This window comes from Pimephales promelas, chromosome 2 (genome assembly GCF_988280905.1).
Source record: "Pimephales promelas chromosome 2, fPimPro1.hap1.1, whole genome shotgun sequence".
NCBI lineage: Eukaryota > Metazoa > Chordata > Actinopteri > Cypriniformes > Leuciscidae > Pimephales > Pimephales promelas.
This window is the reverse complement of record NC_142770.1, coordinates 49087110-49108388: the sequence shown is the minus strand read 5'-3', so window position 1 is coordinate 49108388 and position 21279 is coordinate 49087110. Positions and strand designations below refer to the sequence as shown.

Genomic DNA, 21279 nt, shown 5'->3' with positions numbered 1-21279 from the left:
CCCATTTTGATAAACCGCATGGGTCAGATATGGGCAAACACAAGCAGTCCCATATAGGCTGCCTACATGGGCCCAAGGTAGTTCCCTCATAGGTAATCTCTATATGGGTTCTGAATGTGAAAAATATATGGGGCCCATTTTGATAAACCGCATGGGTCAGATATGGGCAAACACAAGCAGTCCCATATAGGCTGCCTGCGTGGGCCCAAGGTAGGACCCACATAGATAAACTCTATATGGGTTATGAATGGGAAAAATATATGGGGTCCACTTTCATAACCCATATGGGTCAGACATGGGCAAACACAATCAGTCCTATATAGGCTGCCTACATGAGCCCAATGTGGCACCCACGTTGGTAATCTCTATATGGGTTTTGAATGGGGCAATACATATGGGGCCCACATGGCCAAACTATATCGGACAGACATGTGCAAACACAATCAATCCCATATAAGCAACCTATATAGGCCCAAGGTAGTTCCCTCATAGGTAATCGCTATATGGGTTCTGAATGGGAAAAACATATGGGGCCCACTTTGATAAACCGCATGGGTCAGACATGGGCAAACACAAACAGTCCCATTTAGGCTGCCTACATGGGCCCAAGGTAGTTCCCTCATAGGCAATCTCTATATGGGTTCTGAATGGGAAAAACATATGGGGCCCACTTTGATAAACCGTCAGACATGGGCAAACACAAACAGTCCCATTTAGGCTGCCTACATGGGCCCAAGGTAGTTCCCTCATAGGTAATCTCTATATGGGTTCTGAATGGGAAAAACATATGGTGCCCACTTTTATAAACTGCATGGGTCAGACATGGGCAAACACAAACAGTCCCATATAGGCTGCCTACATGGGCCCAAGGTAGTTCCCTCATAAGTAATCTCTATATGGGTTCTGAATGTGAAAAATATATGGGGCCCATTTTGATAAACCGCATGGGTCAGATATGGGAAAACACAATCAGTCCCATATAGGCTGCCTACATAGGCCCAAGGAAGATCCCACATAAGTAATCTCTAGATGGGTTATGAATGGGCAAGACATATGGGGCCCACTTTGATAAACCATATGGGTCCGACATGGGGGAAACTCAATAAGTCCCATATAGGCTGCCTAAATGGGCCCAATGTAGTACCCACATGGGTAATCTCTATATGGGTTATGAATGGGAAAAACACATGATGTCCCTTTTGATAAACCATATGGGTCCGACATGGGAAAACACAATCAGTCCCATATAGGCTGCCTACATGAGCTCAATGTCCCAATGTCTCACAATCAGTCCCATATAGGGTGCAGTACCAAGGGGGTAATCCATCACCCGGAAGTTGAAGCCTCGCGGGAGCCGCCATTGTAGCAGAACTTCACCCGCCGTTAGCATCCCATTCATTTTGGCATCACTTTGACAGCGAATTACATCTGAGGCGTCAAAATACTTAATTTGTCCATTATTTATTTCTTAAGAAACACGACAATGTATAAAATGCTCCATTACCTTGTATCTCACGTTATGGCCCCATAGAAGCTGATTTTGTAAAAAAAAAAAAATAGGCTAACGATTGCGCATCACAACTTCTGTCGCACAATAGAGACATTTCCGTATAAACAGGAGGAGAAGCTCGCAGGCAATCTTTTACATGATGCAATCAGGGGGACATGGATGCACAAATTCAAGGTAGAAGCCATAAAAGCAACGGCACAAAACATTTCAACAACGTTTTTGAGGAATTAGGTGATTCAGATTTGTCTTGGCACAGCTAGAAGATTTACAATCGTCAGACTGTTGTCACGCTCAGTTTGAGCCCGCAGTCGCTCAGACATCAGACAGGAAGTCCAATAATCCGGCTTCAGTCTTCTCCATACGCCTTATTCACGGCAGCGCCATCTTTGATTTTTAATGAAAATGAAAGCGAGGCTGTGAGGGATAGAAATGCATCTCTTCAATGGGCTGTGCTGTTATTTAATGTGTTTTCGGATTGTTCTGCTCATGAAACACTGGAAAAATATCTTTCCAAGAAATTTCAAGACAATGTACGCTGTGGGAAATTGTAATCTAGCAGCTTTATTCAGCTTTTTACAGCGGAATCGGATGCCATTGGAAACACGGTGAGTCTATCCCTCACAGCCTCACTTTCCTACCTGTCATGGCGCTGCTCTGAATAAGGTCTATATTGAAATCAATGGGGTCGCTCTGTCCATTTATTTTACTGTTTATGTGACTCACATTATCTCTATATGTGTTATGAATGGGGAAAACATATGAGAACAATTGTGAATATAATTACTTTTTATGAAGTAATCCAAATAATGGAATTATAATGGCTTAGATGGGTAGAAGAACTCAAACCCCTAGCAACAGCCATGCCCTTACAGAGATATCTTTTCTGGTCAGTCGGTAATGAGATTTTGAATATTGGGGTTAGGGTTAGGGTTTTGATTATGGAAAGCTGTTCAGATGATAGCCCCATAATCCCGTAACAATTGTGACCCCTTTTTTTTCCTTACATATTTAGTGTGGTGTTAAAAAAAGTTAAATTATAATGCAAATTTATGAGTGCAGGGCAAGACCTACAATAATTAAATATATTAAATTGTACAAAGATACTTTATTTATTCTCACTTTATTAACAAATATAGCATGGTGACCTTCGATGATCTTCAGCCATAATACGCAAAAATTACTTTATAAACATAACTTTTTTGTGAGATTGTGTTTTTCAATAAACATAAAATAAAAAAAATGTTTTAAAGAAGCGTGTTAAACTGTTCGTACTTGTGTTGTTCGTCAGTTCGTGTTGTTCGTCAATTCAGAATGGCAATTGTTTGAGTGGCACACATGAATCTGAATTTCATTTAGTCTGAGTCATTCATTGCACTTTTGGGATATAACTTTTTTTCTTTGCTATTAAAAAACAGACAAGCCCAGCCAAGATCAGGTAATGCAAAAGTAATGTAAAACATTACTTTCCATAAAAAGTAAAGCAAGTTACTTTTTTTCATGAAGTAGGCCTATCTGCATTCATTTTAAAAATAACTTTCCCCAGCTGTATAATCAAAATCTTTGATTTTCCCTTTTCACATTTTCAGGTTTCTCAGAAAGAAGTCGTCATTATGTAAAATTCTATAGCAGTGATCGAGATGCATTAAATATACTGTTGTGTGTGTGTTCCCATTTGCGCAAATCGCAAACGAAAAACTCAATATATCACAACTTTCAAAAAGAGGGAAAGATTGGCCAGAAAGAGCAAGTCACTCCCACAGCCATAAAGCCCTCACATCATCGTTAACTATGGTTTTGAAATTTTATGCAAAAGTAATATATGTAAAGTATAAAATAAGGTACCTTTAAAAAAATAAAATATAAAAACCAGCAGGATTTAGTGATGACCGTTAAAACGCGTCATTCTTTGAAAAGGGTACATGTTCTAGCATTCAATAAAAAAATAATTTACAACATTTAAAAAGTCTATAATTCTGCTGTTTTCCTAAGGTAATATATTGTACATTTTGTAAAATAAATGTGTTCAGCATGAGGTGTCAGCAAAAAAAAAAAAAAAAAAAAAAAAAAAAAAAAAGGACATGCGTGCTTGCGCCAATGTCGCCATTTGCGAGCTGTTGGCGGGCTAGAAAGGAGTGAGCTGCAGCTACTGTTGCAACTGCGGTGAGTAATCTGCATCTTTGATTCACGATGATGTGTTTTAATAGACTCTGAATATAATTCCATAACAGAATACATTTCATACAAAAGTTCCTTAGCTGTAAGAGGAGGAAGTGGTAAATTTGCTAATCAACTAGGTTCAATTCCGTGAAATAGGCCTAACGTTACCTACAAAAAAATAAAATAATACACATTAACTTAAATCACTGAAGTCATATGGGGCATAGAAACATGTAGCTCAATTAAACAATTAAATCGTTTGTTTATTAGCAGAGTATTTTAATTTTATAAACTTTTTTATAATACATTTCATGCTCCTTTGTCTAGTCTTTTTTTTTTAGCCGCACTTTAAAAAAAAAATTGCATTATTTAGACATAGATTTTGTAAATATTCCATAACGTTAAGCTACAAGCTAACCAAAGACATACGGGATAGCATTCCGTTACAACTTGAGATCGTCTTGAAAAGGCCTCCCATATCAATCTTTATAGACCTGTAACTGAATAAGCACATTTTGCAGTGTGGAGAATAGCAAATAAAAATAAATGATTTCAGAATAAGTAAGACCATTTTTGCTTTTCAATGTCTTTATTTCCAAAGCGACAGAGTCATGGAGCTCGCATGCGCCATAAACCCGCGCATTTTTTAAACACTGAGCTCTAGCCTACATCCGCTCGTTAAGCAGAAGGATGTTGGGGGGAATCCAAATATAAAGTTGTTAATGCGTCTTTCCATTTAGGCGAACTCCACATTTTGCCAAAAATCAGTCACGACGGATAAATATTAATACCCATACAATATTTCATACATTATCAAAGCCCTAACCTGTTATTTTTGACATAATTAGACAGATTAGTAATTAACTGATGTGTATTTTTTTTTTATTTTAAATCGGTTATAGGCTATGAAGATTGTAAATGTTTAATTATTAGAGTGTTATTATAATGTTTAAAAATTTATGATCATTGCTAATCCTGTCAATATATTGCATTGAAAGGTTTTTAAAAAAAGTTAATTTATAGTTAAAAGTGAGCAACATAATTATATTTGGTCCTGATTTAAGTAAATTAATTAAAAATTCAAAAGTCATCCCATCCATAATTGTTTAAAAGTGATAAATGGTTCCAAACAGAATGACTGTTTAGGGCACAGACATATCCTGATAGAGTTCTATAGAAAGCAAATGATCAAATGATAATATTGAGTACACTTCACATTTGTTTTCGTGTTTTATTGTTGAACTGTCATTGTGTTGCAATAATCAGTTAGTGTCTTATTCTATTTATTATTCTTTTTGTATTTTATTTTCTATTCAATCAAACATTAGATTAACCTAAACAGCTATTTGTACTATGAGCATCATCATACTTTTGATTTTTATTTTATTTTTCTCAGATCCTGAATAGCTGGCAGGTTTTCTTCTATATACCATGTAAGTAATTTGAATTTATTATTTTTCCATATGTAAATATAGTTTCAAACAATCATTTTTCTCTATATTTTCACATGAAATTAGATGATGTAAAACATCTAAAGCATTTCATTAGAAATGTAGTTGCAAAAGTCTAAGGTGTCGAGTAGGCCAAGCAGCACTTCTTTAGGGCTTGACTGCTCAATAAAAAAACAAAAATAATCTCAATTCTTTGTATTTATTGCAAATTGTTATTGGTTATGGGCAATGTTTTTACAATGCCTCATTGATTTTTCATCTTCTCTCATCTTGCTAAATTTTCAAATCACTATTTGATGTTGGCTTATGCTTTTTAACAGTAAATTCCGTCTTCACAACTGTGACAGAGAGCTAATACCAGTAATTTTAAATATCAGTGAAATTCCACAATTACAAAAAAAAATCAGTAAACAGTTACCAATACAATAAGAACAAAGAAAGTAAATTACAAACAAAACAAACAAAAATACAAATTTAGGGTGTGTTCACACTTGGCGTCTTTTTTTGAAGCCGTCAGTCAGCGTCTTTTTTTTAAACATATGAAGTAAACCATGTTTTCAAACGCCGCCACCAATGTATTTTTTTGCAGCTCACAGCGTCTTAGCGGGACCTGTCGTTTCCACACCATAAAGAGGCTGTGTGGGCACAGATTGGACGAATCCTTAATTTGTTCAGGTAAGTGTATCATCTACTACTTGTTGTTTACAAAACTATCTGTTAACGTTAGCTAACATTAACGTTTGCTCAGCAACAGTTATCAATACTGTAACCAGCTGCTAATAAATGTCACTCCCTTTTACCGGAATTTGGCGGGCATAGGCTACTGTAGTAGTTGTTATTTTAGCAACAAAATATACCCTCGCTGCTATTTGGAATCAATTGCTGCCATTTTTTTTTTATTACAAGCAAAATAGCACCCTTGACAACTTTTACTTGTCCAAAAAGACCCCAAGTGTGAACACTCCCTAAATAAATTGTGCTTTATTTTTTTCAGACAGATGTACCAACAGTGGTATTACCTACAATAGGCTACAACAGAAAATGATTAAAGTAATCAAATGTAAAATAACCCTGCTATATATGGTGTCTTGGAACAATCACACAGGAGGCTGCCTAAGGAACAGTATCTCTGGCTTAATACACTTTTAATAACACTTTAGTATCAAGCACGTCCCGCAGTTTAGCAACAATAGACTGCTTTTTACCACACTCACTTGTTTGGCTGATTTGGTTTGGGCTTTTAAAGGAGAACTCCAGTGCAAAATGAATTTTTGGTCTAATAAAACATTGGTACCTTGTCGACCAAAACTGTTTATCTCTAAAACTGTTTACTGTATAACGCTAGTATATGGGGGTATAATAGGGGTGCACGATTCAGAAAATGTCACGATTCGATTCGATACCGATTTTTTGTCTCGAGATTCGATTCAAAATCGATTTTCGATTCAAAAACGATTCTCGATTCAAAAAACGATTCGCAGGTCTACATAAATGTAGTTTACTTTTTCCTATGTGATTGATTGCAGTAGACATAATTTAAAAGAAAAGTTTGATATTACTTTATATGTCTTCATACAAAAATAAAAACTTTTGCAACTAAAATGTGCGAAGTGCCAAGCTTTGGCCAGCTTTTAAATACATTTAATTCAAGTTTAAAATAAAACTTAAATAAAAAGCTTTTACATTTAGCTTTAAAGTGCTGTAGTCAGATCAAACAAACAATGGGCTATATGCACGCATAAGTTCCGCATTTGACGCAAGGATGCTCGTCTATTTCCGGTTGTGTAGATTAAAGCGGAGGAAAACCGGAGAAAACGGGATTATGGCAGAGTCTTCAATATTTACTGTCCTCCCGTCTTTGAAACGAAACGTACATACGTTTAGATGTAATTTTATATACAGTTATGTTTATTTGATATAATTTTAAAAAGAAGCATAAACACAACGAGGGGTGTCTGTTTTATCTGTTTTTGTGACTAACGTTTCATTAGTATAACCATGGAGTATAAAATTCAATATAAATTCTTGCTATTGCATTGGACTCTATGATCGGCGGAAGTTATCGAGCATCCCTAATGCTTCACCGGAAATACCGCCGTGCATAGAGCCCATTATGCTAAATGTGGTTTAAGGAGTAGGCCTACTTCAGCTACCAGGTTGACTGTTTAAATGAACTCGACTGGGCACATTGAACTCCCTAAAAATATATAGGCTACTAATTTCATAGAACCCTTGCGAAAATATTTTAAATAGATTTTAAAAAGCCACCGCTACTGGTAACATCTATGGTTAGATTGATTTGTTTAGATCCAGTGAAGTCGTTCATAGGCGCTGTAATTTGCGGGTATCTCCAGTTTACTAGCAGAGCATTCATTTAGTTCGCTATTAAATAAGAGACCTGTTGTTTTTGAAATCAAGCTGAGCGCTCGTGTCCGCTGCGATCAGTGTCATGGATACAGTGTTCTCTGTGGCTCGCGCAGTCTTCTCTCGGACGCGCGCTTCAATCTATCGCCGTTGTGGAGACTCCGGTGAAATCACAAAATAAAATGCACACAAACATGATGAACATATTCGGTTTTGATGAGAGACAGAAAAAACTATACGAGTGCGGTTTAGAACCCGTAACCTCTGACACGCTTGGCAAAAGATCTACAGAACTCAAACATAAGATCTGCGGATCGATGCATTTATTTACGGGTTGAGCAGAGTGGCTGCACAGTTTGACCAGCGGGCGGCAAGAACTTGCAATAACTATTTATCAGACCGGCCCTCGCAGCCTCAAAACCATAGAAACACTACCGAACCACCGGTAAAAGTCCCGACTCACCCGATTGCCACTTCGCCCCTGCACGCCATTAAAAAATATAGCCTATATATATGAATCGATTTTTGGAATTCTATGAATCGATTCTGAATCGGTAAAGATTGAATCGCGATTCAAATGTGAATCGATTTTTTTGCACACCCCTAGTACCTACTGTATGAAAATTACAGACCTCTCATTATTCTTAGTAGGAGAACTTGCACAAACAGTGGCTGATTAAATGCTTTTTGGCCCCACTGTATATGATGATTAGACTCTGCGGTTCCAAAAGTTTTGGAGAAGACTCTATAGTTGTGTTTAATTCTTAAGGCTGCATCCTCTGGAGTTCGCATTTGAAGGCTGCATACATCATCGAGATGGTCTCATTTAAGAAAAGGAACTGTTAGATTACAAATAAAGAAATTACAATATTTTACACCTCACTAGGAATAACAATACATTTTTATTAAGGTTGATTTCTTAAATAAGACATCCTTGATAACATAGTCAGCCTTCAAATGTGACCTCCGGAGTACGCAACCCTCGAAGACGCAGCATAAATATCTATTCCTGCCCCTGGTCTCTGTGTGTTGTAGTGAAATGGATTACCTTAATGGAAATTCACGGACGAGGAGGAGAAGAATCAAAGTCAGAGTGCAGCAGCATTTAATGAGTATTGCAATGGAGGCTATGGAGCAGGCAGATCAGGCTGTGGACCAGGCAGTGCAAAATGTTGAGGACAATGGTGATGAAGCTGTTAATCGGGATTTTGATGTTGATACTGAAGTTGATGACTTGGACATGGCAAGTGATCCTGATGAAGACTCTTGCTCCGATAATCTTGAAGAGGAACCCCATAATGATGCTAAAAGGAAACTGGCTGAATGGGCAGCTAACCGAAATGTGTCTCATTCTGCACTTTCAGAACTATTAGGTATACTTTTAGAGCTAGGTTTGGATTTACCAAAGGATCCTAGAACTCTCCTCAGAACAGTGAAGGAATGTGATGTGAAAGAGATGGGTCAGGGTAGCTACTATCATTTTGGCCTTACAAGTGCAATAATTTCAGAACTGAAAAATGCAAGTGAGAGTGAACTGACAACAGATACATTGACTGTTCGTGTGAATGTTGATGGATTACCTCTTTCAAGGAGCTCTAATATGCAGTTGTGGCCTATATTGGGTCAAATAGTTGAATTGAAAAAAGCAAATGTGTTTATAATCGGTGTCTATGCAGGTCCATGTAAACCTGAATCAGTAAATGACTACATGCATGATTTTATTGAAGATTTAAAAGTTGTCACAAGAGTTGGTGTAACTTTTAATGGTAAACACTACAATGTACCACTGCCAGATGCGTTTATCTGTGACACTCCAGCAAGAGCCTTTTTAAAATGTGTCAAAGGTCATGGTGGCTACAGTTCTTGTGAGCGTTGCACGCAGTATGGCATTTATCTTGATGGTAAAGTTGTGTTTCCTGACATGGATTCAAGCCCAAGAACAGACGCTCAGTTCGAGCAAATGTTTGATGAAGAGCACCACCACTCTAAATCACCTCTTCAGGGCCTAGGCATTGGCATGGTGTCCAGTTTTCCTTTGGACTATATGCATTTGGTTTGCTTGGGCATTGTCCGTAAATTAATTGCTCTGTGGTTCAAGGGACCATTGCAGTGTCGGGTTTCGTCTTCTACTCTGTCTGCTATCTCGGATCACTTGAAACTATGTAGACCAAGCTTACCTCGGAGCTTCTCCAGAAAGCCACGTTCTTTGTCTGAATATAGCCAATGGAAGGCTACAGAATTCAGACAATTCTTATTATATACAGGGCCTGTTGTGCTTTTTAAAAGATTACCACGTCATCAGTACAAAAACTTTCTTGTGTTGTCATCTGCTATGAGAATACTTTTGTCTCCAATGTGTAGAGAATTCTATGGCTATGCCCAAAAATTACTAAGATTTTTTGTAACCAGCTTTGAGAAGATATATGGGACAAAATATTTGGTGAACAATACACACAGTCTTTTACATTTAGCAGATGATGCTAAAAAATATGGCCCCCTGGATTCGGTTTCGTGTTTTCCATATGAGAATTATTTGGGACAGTTGAAAAAAATGGTGAGAAGACCACAGAATCCTGTGCAACAAATTGTCAGGCGTGTTTATGAAAGGCAGTTATTTGCTCACATGCCTGAAGAAATGCCTGAAAATGTTAAACTGACACAGCCTCATGATTTTGGACCAATGCTGACAGAATTTCCCCTGCATCAGTGTGTTCAATACAAAGTTTACAAACACAAAGACAAAATGATCTCAAGCTCAATCGGTGCCAATTGTTTTGAACTTGAGGGAAGAGTTGGGATTGTGCGGAACATTGTGCATTCCACTAGAGGAACACATGTGGTGTACGAACTTTTTGAGACAGGGACATGTTTTTTCAACTACCCAATTGATTCTACATCTCTTGGAGTCTATTTGGTATCAAAACTGTCTGGTCAGCTTTCCAGTGCTCCAGTGACAGACTTCACTAAACCGCTGCTTTTATTGCCTCTTGATAATATGTTTGTGGCTTTGCCTCAGCTACACACTACTTGATTTATTGAACTCTCCAGGATGTCATCGTTCAGTGTTGTGGAGTTTGTGGATGAGGTTGACCCTGATGGATGCAAGAAAATGGACATAGTTCCATTCGAGTGGTTCAAGGGCGCAGAAAGAAAAGAATGCTGGTGGCCACCAGCCTCACTGGCCAATGTAACAAAGGCTGTGAAAGAGCACACACCACCAGCCAGCAACTGGATAGCATGTAATGTGCGTGTAATGCGAAATGCAGGTAACTGATTTTACTCCTTTATTAAATATAGTAGAATAAATACTGCCATTAATTAGTTATTTGACCCTTGAAGTCTGTGTTTGTGTTCATTTCTTTACATCTTTGTTTTCTAAAGTAATACATAAGGGATGATATAACTATAGGTTTTCACTCCTACTAAGCAGGATCACACCAGGCTTTACATAGTTTATTAAGTAAATCAATGTGCTCTTGATAGATAGGAAAGAAAACCTGAAACCACAATAGCACTTTGCAGATAAGATGTGAAATCTGATTTATAGTTATTTGCATACATTCTGGAACAAATGTTGCATTCGTGGCACTAAACGCTAATGCGAATTTCAAAATCTGCCTCACTCCTGTTATTGTGTATCATTCTGTTTTACAGCCACTTATGCCGAAGCTAGGGTTAAACTCCACCAAGCTGAGTATTCATCAGATTTGACAGACACAGACGCAAATATCTCAAGAAAAAAAAGGTAGGTGTTATTAGGAGTAATGCAGGTTAGATTCCATGCCCTCTATAAATAATATGAAGGTAGTAGGTACGGTGTGTGTCTTATGTTTGTTAACTTCTCTAGGCCAAGTGCAAAACTTATCCAGAGTCAACAAAGCACTCAACTGGAATCAAGTGAGCATTCAGATTCTTCGGATGAGCTTCCACCCACGCCACCAAACCAACTCCTTTGGTCAGCAGTAAGAGAAGTGAGCACAGCCCGAGGAGTTACCAGCCCAACTGCTACAGTGACCAACCCCACAGCCCGAGGAGTTACCAGCCCAACTGCTACAGTGACCAACCCCACAGCCCGAGGAGTTACCAGCCCAACTGCTACAGTGACCAACCCCACAGCCCGAAGAGTTACCAGCCCCACTGCTACAGTGACCAACCCCACAGCCCGAGGAGTTACCAGCCCAACTGCTACAGTGACCAACCCCACAGCCCGAGGAGTTACCAGCCCCACTTGTGAAGCCATGTTCACTAAAATTCTAACAATTTTAGAAGAAGTGAAGGAGACACAAAGTGTTCATGGAAAGATGTTGAATGCCCTGCTGAAAAAGCAAGACGGATCGATGGTAGAGGTTCCTGAAGGAGTGATCTTACCTCTGAAAACCCAGGCTGACCTTGAGGCTCTTGATCAGAAGCTGGGGGATCGTAGTGTCATGTCTGCTGTTGTAAGTTTATATTATTTATTACATCTAAGGTCAAAAACACCTAAGGCCTACAATTTTATTGTGATTGGTGAATTGCTGTGGTTTATTTTGCTGTTTTTATTTTATTAATGCTATACCCTTATATACTGTAAGTTTAAAATAAAGTTTGAATATCAGCAAGTTTTAATTGGTAAATAAAAAAATATATATGAATGTATATATATATATATATATATATATATATATATATATATATATATATATATTATACGTGCTTACTTATATATATATATATATCTCAAATAATTTTCCGTCTACTTTGAGTAATTAATTTGATTAATCTTAGCTTATTGTTTTTGCAGTTTATGTAAACCTTTGCTTTCTCTCTTTGGCTCTCATCAATTAGGTTGCCATGGTGGCAGATGTGGGTGGCACAAGCATAGATGACGCAACGAGAAGAATGATGAAATACATCTTTTCGAATGAGCTGGCATTGGAGTACAATTTGTTTGGCCGTCATGGGAAAAAAAAGTTTAAAGATTTGCGTATTTTCAACGTTGTGTATGGTAAGTAAATTAACTTAATATAACTTAAGTTGTTAATACTGATTTAAATTTGATGGTAACACTTTACAATAAGTTAACATTATTAACATGCATAACTACCATTAGCTAACATTGAGCAATGCTTTTGTTACAGTATGATTCTTTTTTAACATTAGTTAAAGTCCCTGTAAAGTCAAAATTAAGTTTGTGTTCTGAGTTTGTCACACCACAGAAAAATTTGTAATTATCCACCCAGCCAAATTTGAATGAAAAAAAAAGCCGGCAAGTACATAAAATAAGCTATCAAAATCTTGAAAAAATGAGCAGTTATCTCGGTTCTTAAATGCTGGGGGCGTGTCCGCTGGCTGTGCTGAAACCACGCCCACTCGTGGGAAAGCTGTCGATGGTGATATTAGCTGATACTGCTTTCGGGACGGGAGGATGAAAACTGAGGCGGGAGATAGTCGTTTCGGCCCCGTTCACCAGTAACAGCGGATTATCAGTGAATCCCAGTTGTGTCTAAGGAAAGTTTATAAAACTATCCAGTGTGAAATGATCACTACAGAGGTGGGTGTTGACGGTGATCCTCAGCTCTTCACCAAGGTTGGTTCTCTAAAAACCTCTTCTTGATGTGATCGTTTTTAGGGAATTTAAATTCTGTTTTGTACATGATCGCATCCAGGTAGTAGGCTATGCATTTCTGTGTCGAAAACTGTAGGCTCAGCTGTAGTTGTACTGACAGTCACTCGCGATTGAGCAGTGAATGCGAATGTGCTCGGGGAGTGTCATTGTGTGTAAGGGGAGAGATCAGACTCTGTGCGTCATCAAATAGGGGGGTGTCCACGAGCTCTTGGGCTGCAGTGCGTCATCGATCCCTGTTTTAGCCCCGCCCAAACAATCCGTAAAATTGCAATGGTGAAAAACTGTTTAACGGTCTAACTCCACATTTCAGTACTTCACAGTTCACAGTCTTTGTAATATGTTTTAGCAATACATATGCAACATTTATAATGTGTTTAGAACTTTTTTGTAGAAGTGCCTTTACAGGGACTTAAATGAAAACACAACTGACCATTGTTAATTCATAATGACTCAGGTCCATTAAGCTATATTTACAAGTAAAATGTATTATATAGGTAATAAACTAACAACAAATAGAACAATTATTGTAAAGTGTTACCAGTTTAATTTAAAAATCTGCAGACAGAATGTCTGCTGTTAAATTATGATTACTTATTGAATTCCCATTGAAATGTACCATATGTTTCCTCCCCACGTGCTTACTTAATCCTGTAAAGCCCGACATGAAATAATATTCAGAAAATCAATTTTATTTAAATGATGCATGCAGTACATTAAACTTTTAGACAAAATATGTTTAATAGAAGGACAGACACAGGTAAGCAAATTTCCCTGTCACGTTCTGCTGTGAGTGTGGACTTCCTTAGACAGAGCAGACGCATCAAATCAGGTTTGTTGCATTAAATCCATCAGACAATGTTCCACCACATAATATTTTTTAGAACATAAACACCAAATGGTGAATTGTTTTATTATTTCTTGAGACCTCGTAAAAATTCTACACTGTTGATGGCATGTTTGCAGTGCTAAAGTTCATTGTCATCAAATTTTGAGTGGTTTGTCAGATTCGAATTGCTACTGCTACTGATCCACAGCCAATTGATCAGACCATCCCTATTTGTAATATTAATTAGTTTGCTTTAAAATTCATTTGTTTTTGCAGAGGCTCTTAAGAACAACCCCCTTACATCAAAGGTCAACCAGCAAGAAGCTGAGAGGGCACTGTCAAAATGGTTCACTGGAGCAAGAGACAGAGGAGGACAAAGGGCATCAAGAATGCACCAAAAAAATGCTGCAGTTTAAAGTTTGCTGAAAAGATTAATAAGATATAAGAAGTTGCTGCATCTAGCTGTTTCAGTTCTTTTACTTTTTTTCTTCTGATTATTTTGTTCTCAAATTTCTTATTAAAGTGGGTTGACGGCTTTCAAAAACACACAAGGTTGTTTCCATAATAGTTTTGTGACATAAACATGACATAATGATGGTAAGTTAAATAAAGCTGGATTTGATTTTGAACAAATTTTAGTCTCACTGTGTTCTCTACTGCTTTCTGCTGGTCATTTTTTATCTTTTATTTGTGAGGTTTTTCTATTCAGATTTGCCTACGTAAGCTTGCTTCAAAAATAACATTTTGTCTGCACCTCTAGTAAATTACATGTTTGTTGTTAAGTTGTCTGTTCAGAATTGTGATCTCTATCTGAAACACTGAAAGAATCGGGATTCTCCTTTTAAACTAATTCTAACTTAAGTTATTAAAACTGACTCTTAAAGCAGCACCATGGAATTTTTCCTCTTCAGTCGCCCTAATGGTTGGGAATTAAATTGTGCATTACCACTGTCTTAAATATTTTAGCCTACCGTCGCACACATGCTCGCTGTTTATCCAGCACCGGCTTTATAAAGAACAATGTCCATGGTCAAGTATGATACATGATGAATTGCGACAGCAGAAACAAAGAAAAACTAAATAATGACTACTGTAACACTTGACGTAAAGCTTGTCAAATTGTTAGTTTTCTCTTTCGGACTACAGAAACGCGACCCGATCTGGCAAAATTGCATAGTGTGGTTATAGCTGATATAGGACCGCAAAACAAATCCAGAAGTGCCTTTCACCAATAGTATTAATGCAATATAAACATAAATGCAATAGTATTAGTTACTATTTTAAGGTAAAAAAAATGTTCCATAGTGTTACTTAAAGTCGAGTCATCCTGGAAATTTAAGAATCATCCACACCTGTGATCACATCAAATGCCCATTTTAATTTCTGTTCAAATGTTCAAAGCTTTCAGATTTCAATCTCACTCTGTGCTCTAATGCTTTAAAAATTGTTTGTGGTGTTGGTACTCATTTAGATGGAACCCAGATGATCCCTATTTGGGCCCCACCTAAAGCCTATGTGAAAATCCTGCATAAAACCTAAATGAGGAAGTAGTTGGGGGCAACATGCATGGAAAAACCCACTTACAGCCCATGTAGTAACCTTGTAGTACCCACAAAAAAATATAGATGGGACCAAGGTGGATCTTGTGCATGCAGCCCAGTTGGGGCCCTCCTGTTTATAAGTGCCATCCTATAGGAAATCCATGTGGGGAGTTGACATGGGACCATTATGTAACCCGCGGACAATCCCATACAGAGCCCATTTTCAGCCCATTTCAAACCCACAGGGGCCCCACCTACAAATGTTGACTGGGTTAAAGCCGGGACCAAGATGGGTCTTGTGCATTTTGCCCACTTGGGCCCCACCTAGTACCAAGTGCAATCCTACATGAAGTCCATCTGGGCAATTAACATGGGACCATTATGTAACCCGCGGACAATCCCATACAGAACCCATTTTTCAGCCCATTTCAAACCCACAGGGGCCCCACATACAAATGTTGTCTGGATTAAAGCTAGGACCGAGATGGGTCTTGTGCAAGTTGCCCACTTGGGTCCCACCGAGTACCAAGTGCAATCCTACATGAAGACCATCTGGGCAATTAACATGGGGCCATTATGTAACCCGCGGACAATCCCATACAGAACCCATTTTTCAGCCCATTTCAAACCCACAGGGGCCCCACATGCAAATGTTGTCTGGATTAAAGCTAGGACCGAGATGGGTCTTGTGCAAGTTGCCCACTTGGGTCCCACCGAGTACCAAGTGCAATCCTACATGAAATTCATCTGGGCAATTAACATGGGGCCATTATGTAACCCGCGGACAATCCCAATCAAAGCCCATTTTTCAGCCCATTTCAAACCCACATTGGCCCCACATATAAATATTGGCTGGGTTAAAGCTGGGACCGAGATGGGTCTTGTGCATGTTGCCCACTTGGGTCCGGCCTAGTACCAAGTGCAATCCTACATGAAATTCAGCTGGGCAATTAACATGGGGCCATTACGTAACCCGCGGACAATCCTAGATGGGGCCCATTTTTCAGCCCATTTAATACCCGTATGGGCCCCACATGCAAATGTTGGCTGGATTAAAGCTAGGACCGAGATGGGTCTTGTGCAAGTTGCCCACTTGGGTCCCATCGAGTACCAAGTGCAATCCTACATGAAATTCATCTGGGCAATTAACATGGGGCCATTATGTAACCCGCGGACAATCCCAATCAAAGCCCATTTTTCAGCCCATTTCAAACCCACATGGGCCCCACATATAAATATTGGCTAGGTTAAAGCTGGGACCGAGATGGGTCTTGTGCATGTTGCCCACTTGGGTCCGGCCTAGTACCAAGTGCAATCCTACATGAAATTCAGCTGGGCAATTAACATGGGGCCATTACGTAACCCGCGGACAATCCTAGATGGGGCCCATTTTTCAGCCCATTTAATACCCGTATGGGCCCCACATGCAAATGTTGGCTGGATTAAAGCTAGGACCGAGATGGGTCTTGTGCAAGTTGCCCACTTGGGTCCCACCGAGTACCAAGTGCAATCCTACATGAAATTCATCTGGGCAATTAACATGGGGCCATTATGTAACCCGCGGACAATCCCAATCAAAGCCCATTTTTCAGCCCATTTCAAACCCACATTGGCCCCACATATAAATATTGGCTGGGTTAAAGCTGGGACCGAGATGGGTCTTGTGCATGTTGCCCACTTGGGTCCGGCCTAGTACCAAGTGCAATCCTACATGAAATTCAGCTGGGCAATTAACATGGGGCCATTACGTAACCCGCGGACAATCCTACATGGGGCCCATTTTTCAGCCCATTTAATACCCGTATGGGCCCCACATACAAATGTTGGCTGGGTAGACCCCTTGTCTGCATAGTGAGAGGATTATAACAGCACCTTGCCGGGTAACCGCGCTACGCAGACACCTCTAGTGTACGGGAACCAGGGAGAGCACCCCTCCCTCGGTATATGGCTGTTAGGGTGTCCTGGCAGATTGGTTGACGATGCGTCAGGAAAAGCCGATGTCCGGCCATTGGCCACAAGGGACATCTTGATCCTTCCCGCACTGCGTATCAGCTCCAGATGATGATGCGATGCCGAATAATCGCGTCAAGAAACAGGATGGTAGGGCGCCCTGTATAAAAAGCTACCCTGTGGAAGCCTCTGGATCGGGTGACCACAGTATGGCAAGGTCCCCTCATGGTCCCAGAGCCAGGGATCATGACGGTGGTGGTGGCTCATCTGGCAAATCGACCCTTGATATGGCTATCGTTAAGAATTGTTCAGTGGTATTGACTCGTCTCCCGGAGGGACGGGTTGGAGGCAATACCCTGACAGGGAACAATGCAGCAAACCTCAGAGCGAAGAGTCAAATTGAAGAAGCCTCAGGTCCAGTGCAAACTGGCACCTCCCAAAGAAACGGGATTGAGCTACCCTACCTCTAGCGGGGCGCAGGCTGGGGTTACTGGAGTGGTGGTTTTACTTCCGCTGCGGGACTTCACGTGTGCCCTGTGTGGCGTGTCGGCTGGCGCCCTTGCATGGATCAGGAAACATTTCGCGATCCAGCATGGAAAGGCGCTTGTTAGATACAGCTGCAGAACGTGCGGAAAAACCTCGGAAGCGGCCCATAAAATAGCTTGTCACATCCCTAAATGCGGTGGAGTGAAGGTCTAAATGCGGTGAAGTGTGAGGGGTGTGAGGCTACGTTTGGGTCGGTACGAGCGCGGAGTATTCACGAACTGCACGTCCACCCAGAGGTTAGGAACAGAAAGAGGATTGAATTGAGCAGGAAAAGGGGAAGTTCTGCTCCTCAGCAGACTGAGGCAGAGATTAAGACTCTCAGCACTTTGGACTTGGTCATCCCGCCAAACGACAGCGCAAATCTTAAGCTGCGAGGGAGAGTGAGGATACGTCTGAGCCTTCTGCGAGTGCGTCGGTCCCTCCCATTCAACCCAACTTGCCAGAGGGTGGCCTCCTGATTCTCCTCAGAGAGGTGGCCCATAAAATGGTGAGCGAGGGGGAGGGCGACGACACGGGACTCATTCAAGCGCTTACAGCCTGGCTGGAAGGCTGCGACCAGGTACCCGAACTGGTGGAAGCGGCAACGCAACGGATACTCCAAGGATGCGTCCATGGAGGGGAGAGTGGTCCCAGAGGACCGCCGTCCTCAGGTAACAAGCGAGCTCGCCCTCGGTATCGGAATAGGTGCTGTGAAAGATATCTTGCCCATAAACGCGCCTACCACAAGACCCAATACCGATTCAAACATGACCCGGCCCGCCTAGCAGCTGAAATTCTTGATGGAAGACAGGACACACGGTGTCCCATTTCAGCTGAAGTTATTCACAACTTCTTCCAGGCAAAATGGGGGACCCTCCCCCCTTCCGTGGGCTGGGTCAATTCAGGGCGGAGGAGTGTGCTGATAACACTCCTCTCATGGGGCCACTCTCCCAGGGTGAGATCCAGTCCAGCCTCCGGCAGGCCTCGAACGATTCCGCACCGGGCCCAGATGGGATTGGGAAGCGGGATATTCTCAATTGGGACCCCGGGTGCGAGACCCTCACTGAGCTGTTCAACATGTGGTGGATTACGGGAGTGGTTCCTTCCCGCCTGAAGAAAAGTCGAACGGTACTTATTCCCAAGACGTCTGACCCAGGGGCGGTGATGGAGGTGGGCAACTGGAGGCCCATCACCATCGGGTCTATGATCTTGAGGCTCTTCACTAGGGTGTTAACAAAGCGGCTAACTGAATCTTGCCCAGTTCACCCTAGACAAAGGGGCTTTCGTGCTACCCCCGGGTGTGCGGAGAACATCGAGGTGCAGCGAGGCCTCATCCGACACTGCAAAGAAGAGCGCAACCCACTCGCAGTGGTATTTATCGACTTTGCACAGGCGTTCGACTCCGTTTCCCATGAGCACATCCTGTCGGCTCTTGGGCAAATCAAAGTGGATCCCCACATGGTAGGTCTGATCCAGCAGATCTACACGGACAGTTCTACCTGTGTCGAGGTCGGGGGTAGGAATACCCCCGACATCAAAGTGAGGGTTGGTGTGAAGCAGGGGGACCCATTATCCCCCTTGCTTTTCAACCTTGCCTTGGATCCACTGATCCAAGGCCTTGAACGCAATGGCCGTGGCTACATTATGGAAGGGGGTCAAACAGTAGTGTGCCTTGCATTTGCTGATGACCTTGTGCTGGTAGGAGGATCTTGGAAGGATATGGCGTACAATTTACATCTGCTCGACCCGTTCTGCCAGAGTACCGGGCTCAGGACTCAACCAAGAAAATGCAAAAGTTTCTACGTGAAACCTGGTGCTGGATCATTTACAGTCAACGACTTCCCTCCATGGGTACTGGGGGGGGAGGCGATCTTACAAACCAGCATCAGCGAGGCTGTTAAGTACCTGGGCGTGAAGGTTATCCCCTGGGGAGGGGTGGTTGAGCCTGAGTTGACAGGTGCTCTGAAGGGATGGGTCAAGAGCATCGGGAAATCCCTCCTTAAACCCTCGCAGAGGGTGGTTCTCCTTAACCAGTATGCCCTTCCTCGCCTTTACTATCAAGCCGACCTGGGGGAGGTTGGTGATAATGTGCTGCGAGCCGCGGACGGAATAATCAGGAGTGGTAATCAAGGAGTGGTTGCACCTTGCTCCGTCCACCACTGATGGGCTATTGTAAGCGAAAAACCGGGATGGTGGCCTGGGGATTTGCAAGCTCACTCGGCACATTCCGTCCATGCAAGCAAGAAGGCTTCACCGCCTTTCTTGCTCTGTAGATCCGGTTACCAGGGCATTGATGCTGACTCCATACATGCGGTCCAAGTTCGAAAGGGCGTGGATGAGGGCCGGTGGCACTAATGAGAACTTCCCACTGGCTAGTGAGGAAGTATTGAACGATAGAGGAGACGCCACCGGCCTGCTGACCCACACGTGTGTTTCTCCATTCGATTGGAGACGTGACGAATTCCTGAAGTGGGCAGGTCTCCCTACCCAGGGAGTGGGTATACTCGGCTTTAGGGAAGCGGTTGCCAGCAACTCGTGGCTGAGGAAGCCCGCATGTATGACTGAAAGGCAGTACATTACGGCTCTTCAGCTACGTGCCGGGGTGTATCCCACTCGAGAGTTTCGGTGTCGGGGTAGAAGCAAGACTGAGGCAACTTGCAGGAGATGTCCACATAGGTTGGAGTCATGTTCACACATACTAGGGCAATGCCCGACCATGAGCGTGGCCAGGATTGCCCGGCACCACAAGTTGTGCCGTCTCCTCGGGGCTGAGGCGGAGTCCCTCGGGTGGGAGGCACGCCAGGAATGGGAGTTCAGAACCTGTAACGTGGTTGTGAGACGACTTGACCTGGTACTCATCCGTGGGGATTGCGCCCTGGTCATTGACGTAACGGTCCGATATGAGTTGGCTCCTGACACTCTCACGGTGGCAGGGCTGCAAAAAGAGGACTATTACGGGCCCTATAAGAATGTGATCGCATCGAAATTGGGTGTTAAGCATGTACAGATCTTCGGGTTCCCCTTGGGCGTGAGAGGCCTATGGCACAAAGGCAATACCAAACTGCTTGAAACCATAGGCATGGGGAAGCGGAGGATGAAATCCTTTGCGAAGTTGATGAGCCGGAGGTGCCTCCTCTACTCGTTGGAAATTCTGCGGAGGTTCTCCTCCACCCGAAGGAAGTAGGTATCGAGGGCGTGATTCCCGTTGTGCATGCCTGCTGTGATGTACAGGCCTGAATGGGGTAATGTGCCAAGCTGGTCCCGTGAAGGGTTAACAGTGTCAACATGCCTGAATAGGTTTTGTCACACGGCAGTGTACAGAATAACGGTATGGACAGAAATGGGGGGCT

General features: G+C 41.8%; 2 protein-coding genes across 2 annotated transcripts; both read left to right on the top strand.

Annotated features, from left to right (window-relative positions):
- The first annotated feature begins 602 nt into the window (after positions 1-602).
- On the top strand, positions 603-14546 carry LOC148997701 (uncharacterized). Its single transcript, XM_089119096.1, has 7 exons — positions 603-5100; positions 5708-5793; positions 10531-10748; positions 11137-11227; positions 11330-11921; positions 12307-12466; positions 14190-14546. The coding sequence occupies exons 3-7, from the start codon at positions 10532-10534 to the stop codon at positions 14327-14329; spliced, it is 1200 nt and encodes a 399-aa protein (XP_088975222.1). The 5' UTR covers positions 603-5100; positions 5708-5793; position 10531; the 3' UTR covers positions 14330-14546.
- LOC148997702 (uncharacterized) lies at positions 5808-10513 on the top strand. Its single transcript, XM_089119093.1, has one exon. It carries the CDS (start codon positions 8522-8524, stop codon positions 10511-10513), a length of 1992 nt encoding a protein of 663 aa, XP_088975219.1. The 5' UTR covers positions 5808-8521.
- Positions 14547-21279: the final 6733 nt, after the last annotated feature.

Bases quoted from the DNA above. Each gene is read 5' to 3' on its own strand.
- LOC148997702 (XM_089119093.1), top strand. From the start codon at position 8,522: ATGGATTACCTTAATGGAAATTCACGGACGAGGAGGAGAAGAATCAAA.
- LOC148997701 (XM_089119096.1), top strand. From the start codon at position 10,532: ATGTCATCGTTCAGTGTTGTGGAGTTTGTGGATGAGGTTGACCCTGAT. The intron at 10,749-11,136 runs GTAACTGATTTT...TCTGTTTTACAG, and splicing joins GCGTGTAATGCGAAATGCAG to CCACTTATGCCGAAGCTAGG. The intron at 11,228-11,329 runs GTAGGTGTTATT...TAACTTCTCTAG, and splicing joins AATATCTCAAGAAAAAAAAG to GCCAAGTGCAAAACTTATCC.